This window comes from Epinephelus fuscoguttatus, linkage group LG9 (assembly GCF_011397635.1).
Source record: "Epinephelus fuscoguttatus linkage group LG9, E.fuscoguttatus.final_Chr_v1".
NCBI lineage: Eukaryota > Metazoa > Chordata > Actinopteri > Perciformes > Serranidae > Epinephelus > Epinephelus fuscoguttatus.
Window position 1 is genome coordinate 27,035,668 of NC_064760.1, and position 23,175 is coordinate 27,058,842.

At 42.9% G+C, this 23,175-nt stretch overlaps 2 protein-coding genes across 2 annotated transcripts; both read right to left on the reverse strand.

Moving 5' to 3' along the window:
- Positions 1-439: 439 nt before the first annotated feature.
- nsd1a (nuclear receptor binding SET domain protein 1a) lies at positions 440-20,063 on the reverse strand. The gene is made up of 23 exons (XM_049585918.1): positions 19,546-20,063; positions 18,098-18,957; positions 17,340-17,481; positions 16,985-17,157; positions 15,067-16,903; positions 14,833-14,957; positions 12,563-12,782; positions 12,075-12,178; positions 11,939-11,992; positions 11,603-11,821; positions 11,419-11,511; positions 10,512-10,635; positions 10,219-10,419; positions 8,278-8,457; positions 7,459-7,615; positions 7,154-7,359; positions 6,898-7,010; positions 4,829-5,098; positions 4,604-4,720; positions 4,340-4,481; positions 4,112-4,218; positions 3,822-4,026; positions 440-2,189 (listed from the first exon to the last, which is right to left on the reverse strand). The coding sequence occupies exons 2-23, from the start codon at positions 18,938-18,940 to the stop codon at positions 1,393-1,395; spliced, it is 6,429 nt and encodes a 2,142-aa protein (XP_049441875.1). The 5' UTR covers positions 18,941-18,957; positions 19,546-20,063; the 3' UTR covers positions 440-1,392.
- An 884-nt stretch (positions 20,064-20,947) lies between these two features.
- Positions 20,948-22,969, reverse strand: si:ch1073-44g3.1 (uncharacterized protein LOC797133 homolog). Its single transcript, XM_049585612.1, has 2 exons — positions 22,731-22,969; positions 20,948-22,450 (listed from the first exon to the last, which is right to left on the reverse strand). The coding sequence occupies exon 2, from the start codon at positions 22,445-22,447 to the stop codon at positions 21,779-21,781; it is 669 nt and encodes a 222-aa protein (XP_049441569.1). The 5' UTR covers positions 22,448-22,450; positions 22,731-22,969; the 3' UTR covers positions 20,948-21,778.
- Positions 22,970-23,175: the final 206 nt, after the last annotated feature.

The following is a 23,175-nucleotide window of genomic DNA, read 5'->3' on the forward strand; positions in this document are numbered from 1 at the left end:
GACCTGCCAACAGTGCAAAGTAGGCAACTAGAACTCAAGGAGCCACAAAAGCTCCAGGCCTCCTACGTTTCCTCTTGTTTGCACTAATGAATTGAAATTTTGTTTAGGAATATGCAACACAAAAGCACAGAACCAACTCATATAAAGGCCCCAAGTTGGGATCTTGTCTACCCGTCTGTTTTGTGACGTTTTTAATTTAACTTTCAGGCTTATGTGTTGCAAGTTCCTTTAACTTTGTAATATGTTTAATACAATTACCCTACAATACATCTGGGGCCAAGTACTATTCCCTGCATCAAAAACTGACCACTAAACCACTGTGGCTTACTATAGCTATGAATGGTAGAGAAAATACTACTGACATGGAGCACCACTGCCTATCAAAATGACTTAACAAAATATTTATTTCCTTCACTAACAGTCCCCCCAGATTTGTCAAACCTCTCTTTAAACTGTGTATGATTTTTAAGGTTTAAAAATGTCTTTCAGCTTTATACTCCATGGCTCCTGACTGCTGAGTTTGCCTGCTTATCTTTCAAACATGTGCACAATGTGTCAGGCAGCAGCAGCTTACTTAAATACAGCCATGTGACACATCACCTTGATTCTTTTTGACAAGATTTCACATGCCAGACGTGACCGTAAGGGAATGAAATACTACCAAGTGAATAAGTAGTTTGATTTTATTTTCTAACTTAGTGAATGGACAGAAGTGATGGATGCAAAACAAATGTTAGCTATATCTGTGATGCATTAAGAGAATGTAGACCGTCATGACATTATTTTATTACTCTGTGAAACAGTAAATCAGAAGAACAGGCTGTTTTTGTAGTGAGAAGAATCATCTAAAGTTTCGATGACTCCAGTGGGTTTATTTTTGCATTCCTCAGAAGCACCAAGCAGGTATTGTTGTGCCTAACTGCAACACGGACCAGTGAGAACTCTATTTTGATCACTCTTGTAATAAGAAAGACAAGGTTAAGACAGTAACAACAACATAAGATGCCCTTACGATGACAGTTTGGTCAAGGTGAAACTTCTCACCCTTTTTCTTATATTCCAAACATTTAAAAAAAAAAAAAAAAGGCCAAAAAATGTAAACAATGTTGAGAGAACAAACAAAAGAACATGACAGCACCAGACACAAACATATCGACAGAAGTATAAAGAGAAGGACTGAGTCAGTCCTTGAGCCTTAGCACCAGTACACATCCCCACCGTCAGTCCAGCAGTCTGGGGACGAGAAGGCAACGCGGTACCAAAGTGAAGGCAGTGTCGCGTTCAAGTAGGTACCAAAATATCAAACTGTCTTAGTTCTTACTAAGTGTTGTGTCCTCTGGATGTCTATTGAGAGTTTCTGCTGAGTAGTTACGAAGGAATGGGTGGACTGAGTCACTTGTCATCGTCCTCCACTCTCCCACACTCCTCCAAGTCCTCCCCCTCCACCTCCCCATCATCATCTTCATCTACATAATCACTGTAAGTGTCATACACATCCCCTCCGTCTTCCTCCTCATCTTCTTCATCACCTTCCTCCAGCAGATCCCCTCCATACAGCGGCTCCTCCTCCTCCTCTTCCACTATCTCCTCCTCATCTTCCACTATCTCCATCTCCTCCATGTCATCCTCGTCGTCCTCTGCCTCTTCATCGTCGTCGTCGTCGTCGTCTTCTACTTCTTCCATGTCTAGCCCACACACCTCCCCGTCCTCCACCTCCCCGTCCTCCCTCTCGTCCTTTGAGGAGGTAGGAGTGGAGAACCCTTTCCCCTCAGTCCTGTCTGTGTGGTAAGACCTGCTGGAGGGGATGAAGCTCGAGGTAGAAGTCTTTGTGTTGATGTAGAGACGAGGAGGTGGCCCCTGCCTGGCCAACACAGCCTCGCCAGCAGGGGGAGTGATGGGAGCAGAAGTGGCTCCTCTGGAGTCTTGGCCCAGTGAGAGAGTGACAGGCGCAGTCATGGCCCCAGGCCTCATGGAGGTCATGTTGGGCATATATTCACGAATCTCCCCTGGCTCCAGTGGGTCGGGCCCACAGGGGTCGTGTTCACTGCAGGACAGCTTGCCATCCAGCTTGGAGATGAACAGCATGCCTTCTCGGTGCTCCTTACAGTAAGAGCTGGGGCACATCTCACAGAACGAGGCTGCCTCTTTACCACAGATGTCACACTGGTGCCACGGACACTCCCATCGCCCTGGAGACAAGATCACTATCATTAGTAACTTAAGAAAATATATCTTGTGATTTTTTTCTTAAGGTGAAGGGGCCAATAGTTACTTTTTTTGACCAAATTTAGCTTGACAAATATAATAAATCACTTAGTTTTGCATAACAGCTCTGTTTTTATAAAGCTCATAGAGTAAGACTGTTATCAAAGATAAATCTGGTCTACCTGTCATCATTTAATCCAAAATATAATCGCTAAAAATGTTTTTGTTCAGGCCACTTTTAGTCAATCAACCTAAAAATTACATCTTAACTTTCCATTACCATCACCAAAATCTGACACTTTTATACATGTTCACAAGTATTAAAGGGACAGTTTACTCCAAAATCAAAAATACATATTTTTCCTGCATTTTTTTTGTGTGCGTGAGTTGCAGAGTGTTGGAGATATCGGCTGTAAAGATGTCTGCCTTCTCTCAAATATAATGGAACTAGATGGCACTCATCTTGTGGTGCTCAAAGTGCCAAAAAAGTAAACTCAACAGCAATGTCTCTTTCCAGAAATCATGACCTGGTTACTCAAGATAATCCACAGACCTTGATGTGAGCAGATTCATGTAGGAACTATTTTTTTTCTACTGAACTACACCTGCTAATCGTACCACCACGCAAAAGCGTTAATTTACGCATTGACAAGAGGGTCATGCTCTTGACAGCATGAGAGAAACTTCAATGGTGTCCTCCTTGGCTGAGCTGTAACTTTCGCTAGCTCAGCCAAACTAAAATTCTTTTTATCCAAACTCTTCTAAATCTATTCAAATCTAATCTGAGTCTGACTACACAAGAAATAAGACTATATTGTGTCTCTTTAGTATAATATGGGCTTTAAGGCTTCTTTCACACCTGCCCTGTTTGGTTCGATTCAATCGAAGTTCGTTTGCCCCCTAAGTGAGGTTCATTTGGGCAGGTGTGAACACAGCAATCACACTCGGGTGCGCACCAAAACAACCGGACTGAGACCTTTTTGAATAGGTGGTCTCGGTCCGGTTACAAACAAACTGTGGTACGATTCGTTTGTGGTGAGAACGTGTTCCGACCTCGATCCGAACCAACTGCAGTCACATGACACATTGTTTGGGTTAAACATGAGCATGTTACAGTCCTGGAGGATTATTAATGTGCACCTCCTCCTGTACTGCCTTAATGTGCACATTCAGCACATCCAGTGCATTAAAACATTGTTTTCTAGTTGGAGCCGCGCCTCGTTTTCAAACTGTATGGTTTGACTAAAATGAACAATGACAGCAATATAGTCCACGATGACCAGCGCTAAAATCAACCTGCGTAGTTGTCTCTCCATTGTGACATTAGAAAGTGTCACATTTATCTTGCAAGTGTACTCTTCTTCAATGTTTTGTTTACTTCCTGGATTTTTCCTGCATGGAAATTCTGACCAATCAAGAGCAGCTTTCTCACACAAGGCATTTGATCTGGTCTGCTTCTAAATGCTGCCATGAGAACACAAACCAACTCTAGGCAATTATGCAACTTTGTGACAAAATTAGTCCCTTATTCAGACCAAAGCAAGACAACTCGAGGTCTGAAAGCTCCCTAAGTCATCAGTAACAGTAAACAGTAACAGGCCTCCACCTGTACTTGCCTGCAGGCCTCTTGGCCAGGTTGAGACAGTCAGCATGATAGACCTTTGGGCAACCCGGTTTCTTACAGGACACTATCTGGCCCCCGTCACCACAGCTGAAGCACTCATCTTCCCTCTCCTTGGTCACTTCTTGCTTGGTCTTCTTCTTCATGGGGACCTTCCTCTTACCTTCCTTCAGTTTCAGTTTCTCGGCTGGTGGCTGGTTCTGGACAAGAAAAAGACGATTACTCCTCTGAAGTTGGCAGGAATGACCAGAGGATCATCTGAAAAGTGCAAACTAAAGCTCTTACCTTTGGCCGGACACCAAGGAAACCACTGCAGTTGGGTGCTCCACATTTACAGACAGTTTTTCCGTTGCCAAGACACTCCAGGTTGTAGTTGAAGTTCAGCTCCACACCTAAAGTACATGTATTAGATTTACACTGCGGTGTGTGTGTAGGTTGTAAATTAACAAAACAATCTGCATACCTAATCCCAAACACAAAACATTAAAATGAAAAGTAGGCTGTTACTCAAACCTTTTGGGATGTCTTGTAGAGCAAACAGTCCCACCCTGGTGTCCCCGTTCACAGTCCACTTCTGTGTCTCACAGTTTGGCTGGCAACAGTGGTTCATGAAGCGAGCCTGGTTCCCTTTGGGCCCGGCATCAATGATCCGGTCCTGGAACAACAAAGTACAGACTGGTTTGCACCAAGTGTCTGATTCTGATTATGAATCAAGTGTGTTGCTAAACTGTAGCATATACAGAGAGTTGTGTTTGTGGTCATTAGGCTCAGAATCACCTTGTCCAGTGTGAGCATGTAGAAGTTACAGATGTCGTTCTCCTGGGCGTGTCTGATCCTGGCTCGGCATTCTTCCTCATCGATCACCTCTCCCACATATTCACTCACAAAGGCTCCCTGAGAAGCAGCAGACAAAGAACGAGAGAGTGTATCAATAACGAAGAGAGGGAAATGTGAGTGTGACAGTCACACACATGTATCATTATCTGATTTCTTCTAACATACCTTCTTAATGTCCGTCACACCAACTAAACCCCAGCCGCAGGACAGTGTCCGGACGATCTCCACAGGTGTGTACTGGCGCTTTGTGAAGGCCTGGTTCTGACATCGCTCCCCTGCTGCGCACACCTGAGGGTGGCACTCATACATCAGCATGCGATTAATGCACTCGGAGTCGATGCCGCAGGGGTTCTCGTCAGATGCCTTACAGTTGCAACGTGGGATCTCTGACAGGTCGGCAGTGACGATCTGCACCTTCCCAATTGGCCGGTTCACCTGAGAAACAGACACAGGGATGTGATTTTTTATTTTGCTGTATATCTCAGTGTACTGCTCTTTAGTCAGGGTAGAAAATTACAAATGAGTATGTGGAAGAGGTGGGACCAAGTTGTTGTTTGGCAAGTCACAAGCAAGTCCCAAGTCTCTGCACTCAAGTCCTTAACTTTAAGTTTCAAGTCCTAAACAAGTCATAATGCGCCATTTTAACAACAGGAAATTTGTAATTATTTATTAAAACAACAGCAAACGACCATTACCATTAAAAAAAAAAAAAGAAGTGCTGACATTGCACTTTGACGTAACGTATATAGCACCGGTGTTTCAAAGTAACACGCTACACGTATGTAAACACATTACATTTGACTGTAACGCAGTAATGCAACGTGTTACTGTTCTAAATCAAGTAATCACATTACAGTTACTAATCAAATAATTATGTTGTTACTTAAGTTGCATAAGTTCTTCTTTGCATGACAGGCGGATAAAGAAAAATCATCATATGTGCCGACAGCAACGCCATCTAGTGTGCCCGTGGAGAGGCCCTTCAGCCTGGGAAGTCTTGTGCTGGCTTTGAGGAGGAAGAGGTTGTCTAAAAATGATTTGACATTTAACCACTGCTTTAGTGATAAACATGTCAAATAAGCCCAACTAGGCCACTGTAAAGCCATGGCTTGGTGAAAAGGCAGTTTGAGTAAGTTCGTTTGGCCCGTTAAATGTGTTCATATGCCATTCAGATTTTTTTTTCTAAGTCTATCATCATCTAATGACATTAGGAAGGCTAGTATCAAATTTTTTTATTTAGGCCTTTTGATATAATATTTTGAGGCAATTATTATTTGTACTATGCACTATTAGGAAGACCAAACCTCCTTTATATATTGCTACAGTTTAATTTTGAGGCAATTACAGCCTTCCGCAGTGCTGTCTTGATTCTTGTGATCATTATTTTGTGCTGATATATTGTTGCTAAATTACAATTACTTGACAATTTTTGTGTAACTATCCCAACACTGCAAAGCACTGTTAACCTGTTCCACAACAGACTAAATATTGCATGTTTCTGTCCTATATTTCTTTAAAGCTCAGTTCAGACCAAAGATTTGATGAGTTGAAACACGCGACTTCTTGCTTTGCACCGTTCTGTAACGTTCTAAAAACTTGACGGTTCACAGCAATGCAGCTAGATGAGATGGTGTATCATCTCTATGCAACAGCTTTTCAGGTTTATTTTGTGGCCCAATATAATTTGTAGCTTCTTATAATATGAATTAGGATAGTGATCGTGAGATACTGGCTGCAGTATCCGGTCCTGACAGCGAAAAACAGAAACAAAACAAGCATCAGAGGGGCTGTACTTGTAATAGATACTCCACAATCAATGAGAATGTGTGTGTGTGTGTGTGAGGGGGCATAAGCACATACAGTGACCCACCGTCTAACACCAGCACACCGTGAGGCTCGGCTGGGATGTAGCACCTGCTGCAGCAAGCGAACACACCATCTGCCGTCATTTTGACTTAACCAGCAGACCTCACTACAAGCTGATTGGCTGTTGAAACAGGTGATGTGCTTTACATTCTAAAGCCAGCTGCTGGCGATTTGACTAGTTGAGTTGCAGGTGACACCATCAGCCTGAGTTGAGCTCAGACGGCCAGTTAACACCGCTACAACTTTTCTCTGCAACGTTTTAAAAGGAGTCCAAGCAGAGTTGCAAGTCTTTTTTCATTCTGTTGATTTCAAAATGATGAAATTTGTGACTTGTTTCGACACCTCTGATATGTGGTGACACACAGTACCTTAATGTGCCTGTATGGAGGAGGTTTCTTGTCATTCTTTCTGTCCTCCTGAAGCTGCTTCATCTCTTTTTCTGCCTGGAGCTCCCTGAATCGTTCTGCTGCTTCAGTCAGGGCTATAAAGACAAAACAAACAAAAAAATCACCTTTACTCAAACAATTAAAACATGAACATGACCAAAATAAGACTTTATTTCTTAATATCAAAAACTGGAACACAGATGTAATGTAAAATACAACAATGGACAAAAGAACATACCCTTTTTGTACACTGCATCTGCACCCTTTCCCATCTTCTCTATGTTGTGAGTGTCACCCTCCATGTAGGGGAAGACTCTGGCTTGGTACGTCCACACAAAATCTTTGGAGCCAAAGAATTGCACCGGAAACTCTCCCACCTCATGCTTCATCCTCAAGATGTTATTTGGGACATCTTTGGCCAGACAGACTTCAGCAGGCCACCACCTAAAGAGTCAGATCAGGTTTCAGAAATCTGACCTCAGGCACATTTAGTTGCAGCTTGAAGCTACAGTGTGTATGAGGAAGGCAATGTTGTGACCTTACCTGTAGCGTCCCCATTTGACCCACAGTATGTCCTTGATACGAGGCCTCTTTCCAGCTTTGCAGTCGTTACAGAACCAGCTGCCCTGAGGCATCTCTATATTCAAACATTCCCGATGGAAAGCAGCAGGACAGGCCTCACAGCACAGCAGACTACCCCCTACAAAATCACAGCCAAACACACTGATCAGGTTATATTTATTTTTTGGTTTATACCTCCTCATTCATTTATCTGTCTATGAAATATGAAAGAACAGGGACATATCAGGCAACTGTACACATTTGTGAGGTGTAACCAGTAAATAAATACCAGACAATTTATCTATTATCACACATAGAGATAAAGCAGTGAAATCAAATTAACTCAACTGTGGCTGTGCCCATTTTCAATCATCTGTGTTAGTGCTTACTGATGGCACTAAACTCAGAACATGTGGTAATGTAAAGACATATTCCTTTAGGGTTGCATGGCTTTTTAATACTTGGTTTCATAGGCAGATCTAACAGATTAGACAGCATACAAATGGAAGGAAACGCAGCACTTTGCCAAGAGGGAGCGTTTAATTGGAAAATAGGATGGGGCATAAAAATTAATTTACAACACATTACACTCTCCCGAAGAGTGAAGCACAGTGCATTTCCAAGAGAAGCCACTTTCATGGTTTTTATTACCATTTGAAACATGGAGACAGTTCGGAAAATCAGATCCAAGTTATTTAACAGTTTCACATCTGAATCGCATATTATAATTTATTCATGATTACAGCAGTAAGGCTGTTTCAATGACAGGTTAAAATGAGCGTGAAACGAGGCCAGACTTACCCTCGGAGCAGACAAAGCACCAGCTAACGTTGATGTGTTCGTGGTTCTTGCAGCCTTTGCGGGGAGTGAAGTGGTTTGGACAGAGGAAGCTGTTGTTTGCCAGCACCAGGCTGCCTGCTGCCATACAGTTGTCATTGGCATGATAGGCTACAGGGCAGCGAACACATCGAGCCAACCGGCCTACGGAAAAAATATACGGAGGAGCAAAGACAGCTTAATCCATGCACATCTGGACATTTAATTTAAGTTTTGTAACAATATCCTCATGACATACAGTGCTCATGGATAGATAGATAGATAGATAGATGGATAGAACAAAACTGGGTGGCTATCCTCACCGGTGCAAAAGAGCCAAACAAAAAAACAACAACATGATTACAAACTAAGGTAAATAAAATAAGCTATGAAAAGGAAGTAAAGAGCATGTAAAACAAAACACTGCACATATGCCCACATGCTATATTGCACATTATGCTTATGGGTAATACTATCATACTGCACATAGACTATTATCACTTACAGCAAGTGTTTTTGGAGTGAGGCCAAACTGCCAAAATCCTTGAGGGCACACACTGTTTGTAGCATCAGGTGCTGTTTAAAGGATGTTATATGAGCAAAGCATCTTACACAGCTGGCACTGTTTCTAATGACTCATGAGCATGATGAAAGAATCATCACTTTCAGACACTATATTGGGTATAGCTCAAACAGCTTACTGCTCCAGAAATTGGGTCTTTATTAAAGAAAAAAAAAAACAAAGTTTAATCTCCAAAACAAATCCTGGTATCTCGAGTCATGAAGCTGAAGCCCTGTTATAATGAGTGACTCAATGCTTATCCAAACTAACAGGTGACCTGGAACTAGCTGAAGATTGTGTGCTGATACCAGAAAATGAAACTCGTACACTCTTCCACTGTTTCTGGCAGTGTACTTGATCACAACATTAGAAGGAGAAAGCATTTTTTTTTTTTGAAATGGGCCAAAGAACAAAGAGACATGAAGGTAGTTGGCACTATTAACAAAAACTGTGACGTGCATACCTGCTAAGCAGGTAAAAAAATGAAGTCAGGACTAAAGTATAATTTGCCGAGTGTATTCAGGACCATAAAGCACAATTTTCTTAGTTATAAGAAACATGACCCTGTGGTGCCCAGTTCTTAGTATAACTAGAATTAGAACGCTTCACACACAACTCCAACATGGCAGCACAGATGATCTGTACACTCAGCACAGTTTGAAAGTAAGCACTCAATATCAGTCACTAATTCTGTATCCGCCCAAATGTCTTCCCCCTCTGTTCCCGAATTATGATGCTGAATAATGGCCAAAAAAGTGTTTTTCGCAGAACATTATCATGTCATAGTGAAGCTGACCTTTGACCTTATGGATATAAAATATCATCACTTCATCTTTTTTTGACCATTTTAGCCATTTGTGTGAAATTTTGTTATAATTAGCGTATGAATTCTTGAGTTATGGCCAAAAATGTGTTTAGTGAGGTAACAGTGACCTTGAGCTTTGACCACCAAATCTAATCAGTTAATCGCTGAGTCCAAGTGGACGTTTGTGCCAGATGAAATGCATTTCCTAAAGGTGTTCCTGAGATGATGAAGACGAAGACATAGCTTTATTGATCCTCACTCTCTTGTTATTTTTACTTATTACACACACAGGCCAGGAATACACACACGTACACACACAGGATCGATACAAATGCATTAATGGAGAGATGTCAGAACGAGGGGGATATCCATGAACAGGCGGCCCAAGAAGCTGGGGGTTGCTCAAAGGCACCTCGGCAGTGCCCCCCCCCCCCCGACTGAACAACTGGCGGCGACAGCCAGGATATATAGGACGCTATGAATCTTTGTGGACCATGTCAAATATGTCATAGTTATCACATCATGTGTTTTAGATCCCCTGGGCAAAACTGGAGCTTACCTTTAGAGCTACAGATGTTGAGAGGGTTGGTGATGTGGCAGGACAGACACACATGCAGAGGGCAGCGGAAGCCTTTGTTGTGCGGTTGGGTGGCCGAGTACGCCAAGATACAGTCGGTGTGGTAAAACTTCCCACACAACGGTATTATGCAGCGCTTTACCCCATTGTCAGACTTCTTACACACAAAGCATGTGTGGACACCTGAAAGCAACAAACAGTAATAATAACAATTAGGCATATTTTTTATAATCAATGACAGATTCAGCCCTGCGTCAGACACAACGTGTACCCACCAGCTTTGCATTCTTGACAGAGGAATTTCCCCTTGGGAGGTACTGACAGGCCAATACACTGCAGGTGAAAGGCTCCATAACAGTGGCCGTCACACACCAGCAGGTCTCCTGTCCTCTCACACACCTGCAAAAACATGCACAATAAGAAAGATGCTAATTATCCTGTTGAACCTATAAGGCCCAGTTCAGACCAAAGATTCATGACAAGACTGGCTGAAACTTCCAACTATTTGCATGTGCCGGTTGGCAACGTTCTGAAAACCTGCCAGTTTACACCAATGCGACTAGACGAGAGTCTGAATGGTCTCCACAGCAATGACTCTCCGTACGTCCGTTACGATTTCCAGCTTTTCTGCCTTATTTTGTTGATGAATATAATTTGTAGCTTCTTAAAATATGTGAGATACTGGCTGTGGTTGCATTTATAGTAGTCATTAAAATGGTAAAAAACAAACAAAACAATCTGAGTGTGTGTGTGTGTGGCATGTGCACATACAGCAAGCAGCAGCAGTGACCCACTGTCAGAACAGAGGCCAGCATATGTGTCAGCATCCACAAGGATGTAAATGGGACAGACTTTGGCTTGGAGGGGACGGAGGGCTGTTATCAAAGGATGACACAGCAAGCAAACGCACTGTCTGCTGAACTGGCCAGCTGACTTTGGCTGCTGAAACAGGTGATGTGCCTCACGTTCTAAAACCAGCCGCTGGCAACTTGACAAGCTGAGCCGCAGGCCACACTGTCAGCCGGCTTGAGTGGAGCTGAGACGGACCAGTTCACAATGCTGAAACTTTTCTCTGCAACATTCTAAAATGGCTTCATCTCGTCATCAATATTTGGTCCGAACTGGGCTCTACAAATAAATGATGTGTCAGGAGCCAAAAAAACGTTCTGGTTATGATCTCACCTGACAGACATTCTCCTTTAAGGATGCAGCTCCAATTTTCCCTTTAACATCTGCTTGAGAAGAGAGGCTGTCATTCAAACTATCAGACAGCACCTACAGAGATGAGGAAAGAGATACTGTTACACTCATGGATGCAGATTATTTTCCGCTTTAATGGAACAGCTGAACATTACAACACGCAGACCTCAGGTTTGGCAGTTAGTGTTCCAGTGTGTACATTTTGTTTCTCCTCAGTGCTGCAGGCGTCTGCCTCGACCTCCTGCTTGGGGGTCTTGGATCCTCGAGGGCTGGGAGGCCTTTCTGGAGTGAGGACCACGGAGAGATCTTTGCTTTCTGAGTGCTCGGGGGCAGCATGGGCAGAGAATGTGCTGGGTACAGGCTTCTCTTTCTTAACAGATCCAACCTATCCAGTGGAAGATATCATTGTGTTAGGTGTACTTAAATATATTTGTCAGCATCATACAGTTAAGTTGTATATGAGTGATGATATGATTGCTTTAACTTGGTGCTTTTGTAATACCTGAGTTTTCTTAACTTTCGCCTCTGAGGTAACTCCGCTGTGTCGCTTTGGCTCCTATAAACAGATTGTGAAATACATTTATCATTTCCTCATCCAAAACCCGAACTTCCCCACCGCCATCTGAATTCCAACATACCTTCTTCTTTGTATGAGCAACAGACACTTCTTCTATGGTACATTCCAGCACCCTGTGCAACAGCTTCCTTGGCCTCTTTCTTTCTTGGACCAATAACCCCACATCTAAAGTGAAAATAACCCAACAATAACATCTCTGGGACAAAAATTACTTTCCATCACACAGACTGATAATTGATACTGGATTAAAGATCTAGTGTGTAGGATTTGGTGGCATCTAGCAGTGAGGGTACAGACTGCATCCAACTGAAATGTCTCATGTGTGCAAAGTGTGTACAGTGGCCGACTCAAAAACGTGAATGGCCTTATCTAGAGCTAGTGATTGGTTTGTCTTTTCTGGGCTACTGCAGAAAAAAAAGACAAAAATGTAAAGGTAAGGTAAAGAAAACACCACTATTCTTCAGGTGATTATATACTAATAAAAACACAGTTGTGAATATTATATTCCATTCCTGCCAATACATCCCGCTAAATCCTACACTTATTTACCAGATTCAGGAGGTAGATCGGTTTCTTCTGCCGTCTCTGCATCAAGGGAGGGTTGTGTTGTGGCTGGAGATACCGAGGGTGCTACAGGAGAAAGTTCATCCTGAGATGGACTCTGTTCCAGCTCTGCTGGAGCCTGGACGGGCTCAACAGGAGACGAGGCTGAGGTAATTATTCCTGATGTGGTGCTGACATCACAGAGTGCTGTCATCCCTGACGTCTGCTGAGTACACACGTGCAACCAAATCATCAAGTTTCAATGATAATTTACATTTTCCAGAGATGAAAATTTGTTTTTGCATTGTTATCTTGATAACTTAGCAAGAAGACCACAAATGATGAATGATACCCATTTGTACAGACATAATAGGATATGATAGAAATATTTCAGAGCAATTTACTTCACACGTGACTGATTTTATTTAGTCTTGTGAAAGTACAAAGATTAGTTTTATGTTCATAGAAAGATACCACCCAACTCTCAGACCTTTACAGTCATGCAGTAAAATGAAAGGCAGACCTCATCACTTGGGACCCTAAACACCCCTACTCTTTTCAACTACTCCCATAGGGCAGCTGCTACAAGCACCTCTGGCCAGAAAGAGATCTTACAAAAACTTTTTAATCCATTTTAACAAGGCCAAATAGACTTAAGAGATTTTTAATGCAGCTTTGCACACCTGCTATTACTTATGAAACGGTTTGCTTGGATTCCCACTCCACATCAAAATCAAGGAATTGTCAAGGGCTTTCCAGGCCCAATTCCCTCAAATTCAAGGATTCAGCATGGCATAGTTTGAGACATGCATCAAGGTTAATTTCTGTTACAACCCTGAGAATTTTTATAATGAGAGTGTACCAGGTTTTAGAGAAACTCACAGACGACAGCTAAAAAAAGACAGAGATGCTTGAATGTGTGAACACTTCTAAGTTGTACTGCACAGGAGGTGACAGGTGGAGCGTGAAACAGTGAAGCAACTGCAGGAGACACGCAGATAGACGTAGCATATTTACATACATTATTTTTAAAAAATCTCACAAGAACCTCGATTTCTATTTTTGTACAAAATGTAAATATTCAAGTACTCTTAAAGTCTCATGTCTATTTTCAAGAAACTTCAAGGCCTTGATTCTTTTTTTTTTAACATGCAGAAATTATGTTCATGGATAAGTTCACGCATTAAAGTTTTACTCATGTTACCTTAGTCACGTTTATTCACCTTATATCACTACATTCTAATAAAACAGCAGCAAGTAACGCTAGCTAACGTGACATTAACTTGCTAACTTATCACTAGCGTAAGTTGAGTCAATTATCCATGTAATAATAAAGGATTTTTAACACTGTCAGAGTGCCTTGGATGCATTTTTAGAGTGCCTGCTTGTACTATGGACTTTTACACTGAGTGAACTGGCCAGTCATTGTTTTTCATCTTGAAGAGCACCTGATTTTCCCCTCTCAATTTCACAAACTTTCAAGGATTTCAGGGACCGGTGGGAATCCTGTGTTTTTTTGTTTTGTTTTGTTTTAAATGTGCAGAAATCGCATTCATGGACAAGCTCACGCATTTAAGTTTTATTCATGTTACCTTAGTCACGTTCATTCACATTATATCAACATGCTAATGAAATAGCAGCAAGTAATGTTAGCTAACGTAACATTAACTTGCTAGCTACCCTACCCATACAGCTACTGTAGCCAACATTATGTGGTAAATTAATTTGTGCTGTGGCCCCGTGCTGCTAACCATGGTCAAAACAAACTAAAAATAAGTGTATGAGTGTTTTGAGTGTTTATGTAAGCTTATAATGTAACCCTACGCATTAGCTTGGCGGCTGGCAAGAGCCACTTGTCTGGTGTTTTTGTTTCCATGGAATTTAGAGCAATTAAGAGGGTTTGGGGGGGACATGATGCCAATGACAGGCTACAAAATGAAACGCATTGTTACCTTGAATAAAATAACAGATTTCTCGGTGTTTGAGCGCTGTTGGAAACATTCGGGATATTTGGATGTGGAAATGTTGCACCTTTAATGTAATTTCAGATAGGTGTATGTTTTTATGTTGTTTGTGAGACCCTAACCTAAGACAATTTTCTAGCATTATGTGATCGAAATAAAGTTTTTGAATTTCATATGTCAAAAAGCACATTCAGATACTGAATCTTTTTCTTGAACACACAATATTCAAGAACCAAGTGAATAAAAATAAAAAGCTGTTTATAATTGCATCAAGTGCTACTTTGAACTTTCAAAGACAGAGGGACATCTCACCATTTTGGAAGATTCTGAGGTGTGTTTCTTTGATTTCTTTTTTGGGGCAAATATTTGTTCATACTCCTCAGTTGACTCCAGGAGCCTTTTAGTCGGTTTCCGGAGACGTTTGTTTTCTGATTGCCCTGTGTAAACACACATAAAATACATTTACACATATATACAAGTATATCGCTCTTTTACCAATTTTACCATCTTAGTGAGCACACTGAACAGCAGCAGTTTGGTTCTTACCGGCTGTGTTGCTCATCTCTGAGAAGTGTGAGTCATTCTCTGCTTGCTTCTCAAGTCTCAGATCAAGATCTGGAAATACTTTCATGGTGTAAGACCCATTCATCTCAGCAGACACCTCAACTTCAACCTTGTTCTCAGCAGCCCCTTCGACCATCTGCCAGCGCTTCTTTGGAGCCACTGTGGATCCTGAGTTCTTGTCAAGGTAGCTGGTGGAGGGATCAGCAGCGACGGGAGGGGAAGACCCAGGATCTGCTAAGTCAGCGTGGCCACTAACAAACTCCCTGCCGTAAGCCAAGTCAGCCAGGTCCGAAGACAGGCCAGGTATGCTGAGTTTCAGTTTAGCAGGTAGTTTTTGTTTTCTACGCTGCTTGTCTGAGTTTCCGATCTGAGCGTGACCAGGAAAATCTTCACAGTGGTAGGTGTCAGCTCTCATGATAGCTTTAGTCCTGTTCTTGTTTTTCACCGCTGTGTTTCTGGGTGCTGACTGACTGTTCTCTGTTTTGATCCCTTGAGTAAAACCATCACAATAACCCTTCAGCGGGTCTCCTCCTGTAGAAGTAGGTATGACCAGAGGTTCCTCCTTGATCAGGACTGGAGATGGCGGGAGAGTCAAAGGTTTACCCTCTTGTTCTCTGGTATCATGCATGTCTTTCAGGAGCATCAGGAAGGTACTGAATTTATAATTGGAATCAGGTCGAAATGCAGCCAACTCAGAGTCACTGCTGTCTTCCTTCACAAGAGATTTAAACATTAGTTCCTTGACATCCTGGAAAGCATCCATTGGAGACAGAGATGAGGATGGGGAAGTTGAAAATGACAGATCTGGGTTTTCTGTCTTGACCTTAACTGGTTGCACAGAGGGTGCACTTGAGTCCACACACTTAGATTTCATCAATGAGCCATTACGAATGTATTTCTTATCAGGCTTCCTTGCACGCCGTTTCAGAGAGCTGTGATTTGTAGAGGATGATGCATTTCTGAGTGATTCCCAGTTAGGAGACCTTTCCGTTTTGATGGGTGCATCAGTAGGTGTATTATCAGGACATTCATCAGCGTGGGCATGTGAGATTTGGCTTGTGGCCAGTGCATCTTTGAGATCAGTCTCTTCCTCTGCCTTCAGAGCCCTCGTCATCAGACGACTGCTGGCAGGAAGACTCATAGAGTGCTTTTCATTTGAACTGTGTGACATTTCATTGCAGCTGCCCAAACTCTGTTCAGATTTTGTATCTTTAGATGTCAATATATTTGTTAAATCATAAGAGGAATCACAAGGATCTGTAGAATGGTTCAAGTTTTCAGTAAACTTGGTTTTAGCTTTTGTTAAACCCTGTTCTCTTCTGACAAACCTGTCTGTATCCTGTACTGGAGACAATGCTGTGCGTTTAGGACGATGCAGCATTGGAACAGAATCCAGGTCTGCATAAGGTGAGTCCTTTGGCTCATCTTTCAGTGCACGAGTTGTTGTATGAAACTGATCTGCCATGTTTGTGATGGTAGACAATTCCTTTGATCCACCAACTATATGGTCAAATATGTCAGACAAACATTTCTTTTTCTTCTTACAAGCTTTGCTCTTATTGGATTGAACTGCAGCAGAGTTTTTGATGATATCGTGCTCATTTCCGTTGGGGGCCATATTGGGTGACAGGGGATGACCAGGATCCACAGAGACAGAGGGGGCCTCCTGTGGCTTTTCAGTAGGGAGTGGGCTGGGCACACGCTCCTCTCCATTGACAGATACTGAAAGCACGCTTTCAGTATTCCTTTGTCGAACTGGGAGCAGAAGCTCAGCTTCTGTCACACTGACTTTCCATGCAGTCAGTAAGCTTTTGGGTATCTGCCAAGGACAGAAATAACTTTCAAAATAACGGTCACAATAACATCATATGGTACGTCTCCTTTAATTTCATGAATTTACCGTATACTTGTAGTCTTTCTCCTTCTGCTTCCCTCTCCGTCTTAGCACTGGCAGGTCTTCAAACTGATGGCCCCCTTCAAAAGGAAGAATGGCACTCCCAGGGACCCAGGAACATTCTACAACCTCCCCAATGGTCTTCAGGAAATACATCCGACAAGGACGAGGACTGGGAACTGAAACAAAATAAAAACAATGGTCAACTTTTACCTTGCGCACACATAGTATAAGTCCTTTGTGTTAGTGTTTACCTGTCAGGTAAAAGTCAAGTTGTGAGAAACAATTTGACAATGGAGTTCTAAAATCCATATTCAGAGCAAACCTCTTCTCTTTACTCTCCTTATGAGTGAAACCTTACCTTTCATCTTAGTGTAGATCCTCTGGGCTGGGTCACAGGTTATGTGGCAGGGCCACCAGGGCCGTCTGTTAAATTTCGCCCACACTAAGTCCCCTTCGATGTATTTCACTGCAGGAAGAGGCTTCTTCTTTGGGCTGTTGGACTAACCAGGACATTGAAGCTACTTTAATATCTAATACAGTAAACAGTAATGTATGTCATATCCTTAGTACTGAATCAAAATTCATTCATACATTCTGAATGCACCACCTTTGCATCCCATTAAACTATTTACACTGCTAGGAACCTGTATTGTATCTTGTGCTACCACTGATATTCAACTGTTATCTGTTGTTTTGAGTACATATTTTAAAAATCTGTGCTCCTGACATATTAGGAGTGTAAGAGAATATCAATACATGTGAACATTACAATATTATATTTGAGACAATCCATCAATTTTCAAAAACACTGTATCGATTGTTATTTAATAATCAACTTGAAAAGATTTGCGGCGGTGGTTCATTTTATGTTAAAATTCTTGACCACTAGACAACAGTGTTGTAATCTGTTTTATGCCATTTGACTCTTCCACTTCAACAAAACAACAAAAAGGTGGTCAGGATACAATTAAATAGTAATTATCACTTCAACACATGGGCACTCATTCTGCCTATCTTAGTGAATATACGCAACCAAGATAAACATTGACACCAACGTGTAGCCTTGGTTGTACAGAGGTAAAGTTAAAGTAAGCATGTCAGGTGTTTCAGACTCACGTTAGAGTTGGTGCCAGCTGGTGAAATCAGTTCAAGGTCAACAGGAGAAGTAAGTTCACCATCACTGTCTGACTCCTCACCCAAGCTCCACCCATCTCTCATTGTGATTTCTGGCAGTGCACTGGGGCTTAGTGTAGGGTTGAGTTCGGATATAGTTTTGGACATCAGGTTAAAGACAGTAGGTTTATATGTTCTTTTATCCACCCCTGAGCTGCTCGTAGTCTCACAAGCAGTCACAGTTCGGTCCTGGCTCAACTTTGGGGGGTGGTGAAAAGGCGCCATGTCCTCACTGCTACTGTCCTCCCCGTCCTCCTCCTTGATGCCACTGCTGTCAAACAGCGTGGACTCAAAATGCAGGCAGCCATTGGGAATGGGAGAGCAGCGCTCCATGCTGTCAGGACTGTGAGGGGAGAAGCCATTTCTGTTCACGTCCTGCAGAGTCTCAAAGGACTCCATCTCATCATTGCCTGGAGAAGGAGGCAGCTGGACTGATGGTGCCTCAAACTCATCATCATCGCTGATTGGGCTTGCACAGTGCAAGTGGTTCCTAGGATGGAGGTCCCTTTCTAGGTCAGGCCTGTTGACCACAGTGCTATAGTCCTGCAGTCTTTTCAGTGGGCTGTAGCAATGAGATCGGTCTGGTTGATTGTACCCAAGTACAGCTGGCTGTTTGAGGCTGGAGGATGGCAGTTGCACGGCTGACGGTTGGTCTGGCCCACGTCTCACAATGCCACATTGGTTTCCATAGGAAGTGCTCACAAGACCATTGCGGGGCCTCAGCTCTGGCTGGCCTGAGCCAAACACTGAGCCTACCCTAACAGCCGGTCTGTATGACTGATTCATGTTGTCATGGCTATATCCTGTCAGATAAAGAAGAGGCAGGTTAAACGAGGGAAGTGTGCCATCTAAGTTTCTCACTCACAATAATCTGTGAGGGTTAATGAGAGTTGTGTACTGTAAATACAATGAAACATGCTGTCAGACACATATAAACACTGCGGAAATAGAGCGACATTTATATCGAGTAAACAGAAATCTCCAAAGCAGCATACTAGCCATGAACTGTGTGCGCACATACACACATACACACACTAATAAGCCGACATTGCATGGCCTCCATACTAAAGGCCGGTCGGACTGCACAAGACAAAACACAACCGCTGGCCCGCTCCTTCCACACATTTCATTCACAAACTATCAGAAAATAGTACCGCTTTGTCTGCTGGTTGTGGGTCATGGCGATCGCTGACTAGTACAGTCAATGGAGGAGCGATGAGGCTGTAGCCTAGTAGAGGTGGTGACACTGAGCCATCAGTGAGTGGCTCACACAAACAAGCTACAGCCACACACCGACATAGGAAGCTACTATTAACTCACACACAAAAAAAGGGCTGATCGGCACTAAGTTCACAACACTACCAACACGTGGAAAAAGGCGAAAAACTTACCATTTGGAGGTCGGTCAGTGTGAAACCAACAGCGGATGTTTGATCATGTGGCACAAAGCGAGTATTTTTCTCGGTTTGTGAAGGCGAAATCTGCACAATCCCAGCTGCAGCAGCACTAGCAGTAGGCCAAGGCACAGCTCTCATTCTCTGCACTTCATCGCCTCATCAGCGGCGGCCCCCCTGAAAAAACACTGTCACCTTAAACACAGAATAACAAGTAAATCTCCATTACGCTGCAACAGCACGCAGCGGCGAAATTCAGTGTGCCATAACCGGTCCCCAAACAGCCACAGCAGCTTATTTACTACATGATTTTTGCCTGCTGTCGAAGTGCCCCCGGTTATGTTAAAACAAGCCCAGACTGACTGTGTTGGTGAGCAGCAACCAATCGGCACTGCTACCCAACCCCCCGTCTGCATAGGGCCGTGACACTCACCCTCCTAACACACACGCGCACACTTACAGGCACGCACGTACACAACACACGCACGTGCGCGCTTGCACATCCAGGTGAAGTTTCTAATAGCGATATAATAGCAGCTTTATGGCATAATAATCACAAATGAATGGACGGCCTGTTTATATGTACGTCTGTGCCCATTGTCTCTGAGCTGAACTCTGCTGACAGGCCTGTGTGTGTGAGAGTGGCGCAGAGACACCGAGGATACAACATGATTGCGGTGTGCTAGCAGGCACACGGCCTCTCCGGTCAAACCAAAACTCCGTGCGCCATATTGCCTTTCTACACTCAGTCCCTCTGACATGAGGAAACAGGCCGCTAGGCGCTCAGATAAAGGAGACTGTGGCTGTAAGCACGCATAAAACAAGGGTTTGCTCCGATTAAAAACCTCTAGTGATCGCTTTCCAGGTTGCCCTCACATAACACTTATAAGGATTTGGTGCTCGCACTGTGGATCAAATTGATTCATATCCATAAACAAACTCAGAGCGCACAATAGGCTCGCTGCAGCGGGCCAGTCCTTGAAGATCAAACAAAGACGGACTTGACAGCACAGGATCTTACCTCTGTGTGCACGTTTTTAACTACCAGGGTGGGTTCAGATCATTGGGCGGTTCATTTCTTTAACATTTTGGGCGAACGATCCGCTGGAAACACTACTTAGATCCGAGGTTTAACTTATTCAGCCACCCTGATAGATCAGCTGTCTAGCGTTTACATGAAAACACATCCCTTTGTTACCCCTTTAAACCAATTCTGCCATCACACTGTGTGACATCACATCCAAAAAGTAACATCATGTATATCAGTGCGCCGTCATTTCATTCAAAGAGGGGGTAAATAAAGGTATTATTATAAGGTGGTCACTATTGTCTGGAGACACGGGCCCTCTTGTGTCCACAGGGGGAATTACAGGCTTTTCATTTGACAGGAAATACTGTATTTAAGTGGAAAAGACAATTTCTTTTATTTTGGTTTCACATACAGCACATTAGCATTTATTACATATACCACAAAGCATTTTTTTCTGTTTCATGAAGTTGGTTTTTTTTTCCTTAATGAACAGCATAACATACATGTAAATCTGGAAGTGCTTATCAAGTGAGTCTGGGGGACTAAACAGGCTGTTACAATACATAATCAAAATTCACAAAGTGCTGAAATAACAAATACTGTGTTGAAAAAGGATATTATGCACTGAGATTAACCAGATTGAGCTAATTAAAAAAATGTATCGCAGTGTTCCCGTTGTAGGTATGATGCAGGATAATATCACAAAATTAAAAACACATATTGAACTGGACGACACACAAAGGACAGCTATACATCCACGTATTTATGCTTAGGAAAAGGCTGATTTGATTGGCTGTTTGTACTAAAATGCAGTTGTTGTTTTTTTTTATAAATGTAGAAAATGTCACAAGAACCTGGACATAGAAATGTCAAAGCAGAAACTCAGGAACAAAATGCTTGAGGAGGAAAAAAAAGATTCATTCTCTAGTGAGGTTTGAACCACAAACTGATAAATACATGTTTTGCCTATACTATCTGGTGTGATTAGTTCATACGCATGCATCTCTGCCAAACTGGAGTAACATACTTCTTTCTAAGTCAGTCATTTATTATGAGAGGATGAAGACAATGTCAAACACTGTACAAACACTCAGTCAGAGCCATTCCTAAATGGCAAAAAGTTCCTTCCTTTTGAGAGAAATGTTTTCTGAAGCATCTTCTTTTTCATGCACTCAAATGTTTTTGAAGTATTAGACAGAACTATTCGCTGGTTTCATCCACCTTGCCACCGGGCTCACACAGGGGTCTTTTCTCCATCATGGCGTATGGAAAAGGTGGAACATCACAGCTAGTGAAGTCCAGTTTCTTGGGACCACCGCAGTTGTTAAAGTCAAGTTTCTTGGCACTGTCGCAACCAAACTCCAGCTTCTTGAGCCGAGCTAGGCTCTTGATGCTGCCGGGGGGCCTGCCAGGGCTGACCTTATATCCTGCTGCTTTGGTGGTGCCTAGGGGCCTCCCTGGGCTGGTTTTGAACCCAGCTGCTCGGGTTGTCCCGAGTGGACGTCCAGTACTTGTACGGTAACCAGCTGACTTTGTGGTCCCTGATGGCCTCCCTCTCCGCCCTGACTTCACTATGCCCTTCTTCTTCTTGGAACCATCAGGCCCTGCAGCCTCACTGCCCCTGATTCTCACTGTCTGAGGCTGGAAGTCGTTCTGGGTGTCTTGCACTTGACATACCATGGCTTTGTGCATGCCCTGTGGCAAAGGGGCAAGGCCTGCAAGGGACAGCTGCAAACCAGGGGCCGTCGGAGAGGGATAGAATTTGTTGGACTGTGTGCTACATAAATCAAAGTGGCTGGCTGGGTGACAGTCCTCTGCCAGCCCACTCATACAATAGTCACTGTTGCTGCTGGTCACTTGATGCATCATTTTCTGTTGGAGTGCAGAGAAATATAAACATTAGGTGGAAAACCTACACATGCACACGTGCACCCAGACTAACACAACCCACAGAAGCATTTTTAGTAGCTTACTTTTGGTGGAGCCAACAGGCCTTTTAGCGTTGCAACACAAAACACAAGTGATGTCAAGACAAAGCCAGGTAAACTGCAGTTGGAGTTTGCAACAAAAAATATGCATGCACAAAAATAAATGTTGGTTTCCCTACGAAATGCTTAACTATTTTAAGAACGTAGAAATAAACAGTTCGTACCTTATTTGTTGGTGGATGTTAGATGGAAAGGGTTAATTTCGGATCGCATACATTTTCCTTCTCTGGCAGCAACAACATCTTTGAGAAGACGCTGCACAAACTGCGCCCTGGCGTCCGGCAGTGTTGTTTTGGAGCGGGACTGCGATTTCGGTTGCCTATTTCATGCTCATTTAATCCTTTAAGCAGAGGTTTAGATGAGAGTGGCAGCCATTTTCGCCTGGAAAAAAAAATTAATAAAACAGGATGCGCTGACCACGCATGCGCACAAAGGCTTCCAGGAAACGTAGATCATCTGTGGTTCTGCCAAATTAAACAAAGGCGAATCTGAATAGCGCACACATTAAGATCCGAGCGCTATTACCATGGAACTCTAATTGCAACATAATTAAAATAATGAACTGACACTGATGATACCTCAGCAAATAAATAGATTGGCCAGAATTTC

Excerpts from the sequence above, each read along its gene's own strand:
- nsd1a (XM_049585918.1), bottom strand. The coding sequence starts at position 18,940 with ATGAATCAGTCATACAGACCGGCTGTTAGGGTAGGCTCAGTGTTTGGC. Across the intron at positions 11,512-11,602 it reads CACTAACTGCCAAACCTGAG|GTGCTGTCTGATAGTTTGAA; the intron begins GTCTGCGTGTTG and ends TCATCTCTGTAG. Across the intron at positions 8,458-10,218 it reads CAACATCTGTAGCTCTAAAG|GCCGGTTGGCTCGATGTGTT; the intron begins GTAAGCTCCAGT and ends TTTTTTCCGTAG.
- si:ch1073-44g3.1 (XM_049585612.1), bottom strand. The coding sequence starts at position 22,447 with ATGATGCATCAAGTGACCAGCAGCAACAGTGACTATTGTATGAGTGGG.